A 6,887-nucleotide genomic window follows, 5' to 3' on the forward strand; every position below is an offset into this window, starting at 1 on the left:
TACCAAAACCACACTCACCCCCTCCTCTTCTACCTTTAAAGCCCATGATGAGGTTTAGGACATACATTCATTCTGTCATTATCAGCATCATCTTGTGAAGCAGAATCAGCAGCTATGGGTCATTATTGTGTCTATCTGCTCGTTGGACTTCTGGCCATCACGTTCCTTCAGACTGGTGTAATGGGCAACCGTAAGTCACATTAAACCTTATTTATGTACTTGTTCAGTGGTGTGAATTAATGTATAAAACAGTTATTGTCTCATTTACCAGAGTGAAAAGGTGAAGCCTTATCTGATCTCATTTTTATTTTATTATTTTTACAAATTAATTTATCTTTATTTTGTCTATGGTATATAAGTGGCTGATTATTCAAGTTTTATTTTTGTTAATACAGATGCCAACACACCAGATGCATGCTGTTTTAATTTTTTCAAGAGAAAAATCCACCCAAGTAAAATTAATTCCTACAGTCTGACAAGAGCGGACTGCACTATGCCTGGAGTCATGTGAGTTTTACCACTGCTTATGTTTTAATATCTATTCCTATTTTTGTGAAAGAAAGATGCAAATGATTGCAATAAACTTTAGTTGTGAAATGTACCATCAGTGGTAATTGGGATGGGAATTCATGAAGTTTTCTCTGTGGAGTAACTGAACTCTCTTCCTTCTAACAGTTTTGTCACACAGAAGGGTTTGCGGCTCTGTGTGGAACCTAAGCTGCACTGGGTCAAGAAAACCATCCAAATCATTGATGACCGCAATATTTAGGGCTTTCAGCTGTAGTGATGATCATCAACCATTTGGTTTTAAGAGAAAAATGAGCTCTGTGATCTTCCTCCTGTCTTTTTCTTTTTTATTATAGCGATAATAGCTAGATTATTATTATTATTTTTTTTAGATTAGTATTTCTTACACATTTTGCTGTAAATACTCAGTTGTTTCTATCTTTACCTGCACTGTAAAACAATACATTTAAATGAACGTGTGATTTGTCTCGTTTTAAAAATGTAGGCTAAGAAAAAGTTTTGACTTTTGCTTCTATATAATAATTTTTTTGCACTTTGACTATTTGTAATCTAATAAAGAATATAAAAACATAAAAACAGCCTTCTGATGATTCCCGATTTACTTCTAAAGTGTTGTTAAATAAATGTAGTATTGTTCTATTACACAATAACACTTTTTTTACGTGAGCTTGATCTTAACTGATAATAATAAAGACTGTAAAACATATTCGTAAATTAGCAGTTTTCCAGATTTTGTGATTGATTTTTGTTTTTCCACATTTATTTATGCTTTCTAATTGTTACAATTTTTTTCTGACAACTTTTGACCTTGAAAAGTTTGTAAAAGTGATTTTATTCACATTTTTAGTAGTTTAAAGTGATCTATTGGAATAAACTGCCAGTACATTTTCTGTTATTTTACAGACTTATTTCTCTGTATATTATTATACATTATATTATTTTAAAGTACTATCCTGTCAATAAAAGTCACTTTGTTGAATTGAATTTTCAACATCAGAAGTCAACACCGCTGAGATCAAGATCCCATAATGCAATTCATGTGTAAATAAACTGAAAACACTTGTTAATCACAAAATACAGAAACTGGTCATTAACAGATTTTTTTGCATATATATATATTTTTTTTTACAGTGTATCTATATACATATGTGCATGTGCATTTATAAACAAATATTTAGACTTCTCACATTATCACAAGAATTATGATGTCGATAATGTCAGATAGTTTTGATTGATACAGTTTGTAATATTATATCAAAAATAAGTCTGGAAACTATATGCTGCGTAAAACATATGCTGGATAAGGTTTTAAATATATTTAAAGAGATATTTTTCAAAATTTTTTTAATTAGATATTTTTCAAGACACTTCTATACCGCTTAAGGTGACATTTAAAGGCTTTACTAGGTTAGTTAGGTTAACTAGGCAGGTTAGGGTGATTAGGCAAGTTATTATAATGATGGTTTGTTCTGTAGACTATAGAAAAAATATACAGCTTAAAGGGGCTAATAATTTTGACCCTAAGACAATATTTACTAAACTATCATTGCAATCAAATATCAATATGTTGGTTTGTTAGCCTCAACATCAGCTGATAATATGTGACAGTTTACTTCATTTGGCTATACTCGCTTGCATAAATGGACTATTGTACTAATAGTGTAATAGTAAACTGTAATAGTGTCCTGCACACACTACTAAAAATCTTTTAAAATGAGAAAATTATATCTGGTGCGTGATTTTTTATTTATTTTTTGCTTTGACTAAGCATAGTGTGACATACTGCAGTCTGAAAAAAAGAGAAAAACTTCCAGAAGTTCCAGTATTTATTACTGAAAAAAGTATTTCTACTCATTCCACTCATTTTACAACATGAAATCTTTCAGCCAGGAAATCTATTATCCATTTAATTTTTCTTTTATGCAGTCACACTTTTCTACATGAGCTTGATCATAACTGATAATAATAAAATACACCTGTTTAAACCGGTAAACAATTTTACAAAAGGTCACCCGATAGACTGCATATCTACACTAAATTTATTCAATTAACTTGCTGACTATGCAAAGCAGTTGTGGACTCACAACATTTAACTTTTTTTGTCATTATTAATAATTCATAATGTTAATAGTCATAAGAAGAAATAGATTTGTAGTTGTGCCAAAACCCAGAGTAAACATGTTGTAGTGGTGAGACAAGAAATCTTCAATTGAGTGGATCTTGTTAAAACACCAGACCCCTCTCTAAAGTGGTTTGATGAGGAGAACAAAGACAGTCTAAATACTTCTGAATTAAAAATAAAATGTTTTCTGTAAAGCGTCATATAAAACATTTACATTACTATTGATGTTTGCATTTGAATTTAATGGTTAATAATTCAACAAATTGATTTTTGAGGTCAGTTGAGCTACATGTTCTTCCTGTGCTCACGTGGGTTTCTCACAGGTTCTGCGGTTTCCTCACACAGTTCAAAAACATGTGTCATAAGTGAATTGATCAATCTAAATTAGCACAATAGACAAGCTCTTAGCCAGCAGTATATCTCTATATGGGGGTGACGCAGTGGCGCAGTAGGTAGTGCTGTCACCTCACAGCAAGAAGGTCGCTGGTTTGAGCCTCGGCTGGGTCAGTTGGTGTTTCTGTGTGGAGTTTGCATGTTCTCCCTGCGTTCGCGTGGGTTTCCCCCGGGTGCTCCGGTTTCCCCCACAGTCCGAAGACATGCAGTACAGGTGAATTGGGTAGGCTAAATTGTCTGTAGAGTGTGATTGTGTGTGGATGTTTCCCAGAGATGGGTTGCGGCTGGAAGGGCATCCGCTGCGTAAAAATGTGCTGGATAAGTTGGTGGTTCATACCACTGTGGCGACCCCGGATTAATAAAGGGAATAAGCCGAAAAGAAAATGAATGAATAAATATCTCTATATAGCAACTTATAAACTGTCATCAGCCCTAAATAATGGGGGAGTTCATCAAGATCTACCTTGCCCTGCAAACGGGAGGTAGCCCCGGGCTCGAGGATCCTCCCGGGCTCAGGGCTCTCTCCCTGGACAGCATGCCGACCATGCTTTATAATCAATCATCATATAAGTGTGAACTCTTGAAGTGTAAAAAATCTGATTAACATAATTATACAATAATTAACATTATTGTTTTTTTTTAAATAAGTGTTAAAAGCAATAAGCCATGACTGTTTACTTTATTAAAACTTCTTGACAAATGTATAAAATAAAGTACAGTAAGTGTGAGCCTTCATACCTTACATTATTAAAAGGGCAGCGTAACTTGGTGTTGGTGGGCTTGTCTTTTAATAGCTCTATTTTCACACCTATGCGGTATTTCATAGATGTTAAAACATCAGAGCTATGCGTGGAAGATGAGAACGTGTGGTTGGACGCTTTGTGACCGTAAACTTAGCAGCTACATTTCCTGTTGCAGGAGGCCGTGTCTTTTACATCGCTTTCAAACTATTTTATTGTATTATTCTAGGCGACACGAGTGGGTTATTTACTATAAATTACATACATAATACACATAAATTACATAGTATTTAAGCTTTTTTGACACTGCAAAAGTAATTTGCTGAAACCGAAATATCCATTGTTGACCACTAACCGTTTGTTTGGTTGAGGTATGGGCTAGCGTACTCACCATGTTAAAACGACACCAAACACTGACGGTCACAGAGTTGACTTGACTGAAGAAACATCGCCCTCTGCTGACACAAACTGATGAAAATCCATATACCGAATAGACCAATTGAAAATGTTATTAGGTAAAGCTTTGAGTAAAATATTATTCTATAAAGGTTTAATATTACAAGAATTTCTTTGAACATTTAAATACAAATAATGTAATTTAGAGCATTTTATTTTCCCACAAAATGACAATTGGTCAGAATAAATGAGAAAACAAACTCACTACATTTACTCACAGTATATCTTCATTTCATGACTTGCACACTAGAATTTTAGAGGACACAATAATAATGCTTTACATAAGGTATATTTGAAGAGTTCAGATACTTCCTAGTGCCATCTGAAATGTTCTTCTAAATTTTCTCAGCCTCCTACACTTATGTTCAGTTATTTCTCTTTAAAGGCCTTGAAAATAACCTATTCTTTGCCATAAATGGAAGACTGTTGAACCTTACACAGCTTAAGAAAAAAAAATGCTAGTTTTAGAAGAAAATTCCAGATGGCACTTAAAGGCTTTTGCATCTGAAGTAGAACTTTTAATTTTGTCAAGTCAGTTGATTGTTTTCTCTATCTGCATGAAATGAAGCTTCTCTTTCTCATGAAGTATACCGAGTCTGAAATCAAAATGTGAACAAAATAAAAATGGAAAGATTTGCTTCAAAGAGTTCAGATATCATTTTAGATACTACTAGAACTTCTGTTACTAGAGCTTCTATGTTAAGCTGCTTTGACACAATCTACATTGTAAAAGCGCTATAGAAATAAACATGAATTAAATAGAATTTTACTGTTAACACATGAGGTAAGCTAGTAATACAAACTTTCCATCTCAACTGATACACTGCACAATTATCCACTTCTCTGAAGTCCTCTCCATTACATCATTAAATACTTAAAATTGATAGAAAGCCCAATAATTGAGGTGCATTTGATTTGCAGGGATTTGATTGCACATGATGGCGGCCCAGCTAGAAGAGCATTGCAATAGTCCAGTCTTAAAAAATGACAATGAGTTGTACAGCATGCTCCTTCACAAAGGATCTGATCTATACAGATGTTGTTAATGGAAGCTTTTGTGTTGTTTTAATTAATCTTTGAGCATATAAATGCAGAACATGTGATACCTTATCTGAAAGGTACAGTTCACCTAAAAATGAAAGATTCGTCATCATTTATTCACCCACTTTTCTCAAACCTTTGATTTGATTTATTTATTTTCGAACAAAGTATCATACATAAAATATCATTAACAAAAATACATTTCAACATGGTCGAAAATGGAGTGGGATGAAGCACAAGCTTATTATTTTCCCACCCCATTACCACATACATCATTCGTCTATTACTTAAACTTATTTCTTCTTTTACTTATCTCTTCTTTTTACATGAACATATTTGATCCTTTTGGCATATTTGACAAATTATATGTTTGGTTCCATTTGTACCTTTATATTTTGTAACATAAACCCAGAGAAAAAAAACCATAGTACTGCAAATAGCCATTAATTAAAATTTCATCATACCTTTTAAATCACCTTCATCATTATATTCCTATAATAATATATATTTATACAACTTTTTAAATTGATTATTATCCTGACATTGTTTGAGAGTCAGATCTAGACTGTTCCATAGTTTTACACCACAGACAGACATACACAAACTTTTTAAAGTTGTTCTTGTTTTCAACCTCCTAAAATTGAGTTCTTCTCTCAGATTATATCCCCCTTGTCGTTTTTCGAAAAACGTTTGCATGCATTTTGGAAGTAGTTTATTCCTAGCTTTAAACATAAATTGTGCTGATTTAAATTTAACCAAATCATTGAACTTAAGTATCTTTAATTTAAAAAATAAAGGATTTGTATGCTCCAAATACCCCACGTTTTCTATGAGTCTAATTACTTTGAAGTTATTTTTTCTATTGATCACAAATGAATGAATGAAAAAAAGCAACCATTGACGTCCATCGTTTTTGTTCTTAATAGGATGTCAATAGCTATTTTCAACATTCTTCAAAATATCTTTTTTTGTGTTCAACAGAAGAAAAAAAGTTTAGTGTGAGCAAATGGTGAGGAAATTCTCAATTTTGTGTGAACTGTCCCTTTAATGCTGTTTTCTCAACACTGTTTGCTGTTTGAGTTGAACACATTCATTCATTCATTCAATTCGGTTTAGTGCCTTTATTCATCAGGGATCACCACAGCGGAATGAACTGCCAACTTATCCAGTATATGTTTTACACAGCGGATGCCCTTCCAGCTGCAACCCAGTACTGGAAAACATCCAAACACACTCATTCACACACATAGCACATGTCTCTGGACTGTGGGATACCAGAACACCTGGAGGAAACCTACACAAACACGGGGAGAACATGCAAACTCCACACAGAAATGCCAACTGATATACCCAGGACTCATACCAGTGACCTTCTGGCTGTGAGGCAACAGTGCTAACCACAGAGTCACCGTGTTGCCCCCCTGAGTTGAACACATTAAATCAAAATCTTTTCTGATTATGTCTGTGTAGCAGTTTTGCTCTGTTGTTGAATAACACATGCTTGCTTTTTGTGTCAATACAAGCAAGTAAATACAAATATTGTACATCTTGCCTGCTTCATTATAAGAGGATAGTGAATGATTAAGACTGTGTAAATATTTTTCCCA

At 33.6% G+C, this 6,887-nt stretch overlaps 1 protein-coding gene across 1 annotated transcript; it reads left to right on the forward strand.

The window, feature by feature from the left end:
• On the forward strand, positions 1 to 1,104 carry ccl36.1 (chemokine (C-C motif) ligand 36, duplicate 1). Its single transcript, XM_056462880.1, has 3 exons — positions 1 to 190; positions 396 to 507; positions 676 to 1,104. Exons 1-3 carry the CDS (start codon positions 115 to 117, stop codon positions 767 to 769), a joined length of 282 nt encoding a protein of 93 aa, XP_056318855.1. The 5' UTR covers positions 1 to 114; the 3' UTR covers positions 770 to 1,104.
• The last annotated feature ends 5,783 nt before the right edge of the window (positions 1,105 to 6,887 follow it).

The sequence above is a fragment of the Danio aesculapii genome, chromosome 7 (genome assembly GCF_903798145.1).
Source record: "Danio aesculapii chromosome 7, fDanAes4.1, whole genome shotgun sequence".
NCBI lineage: Eukaryota > Metazoa > Chordata > Actinopteri > Cypriniformes > Danionidae > Danio > Danio aesculapii.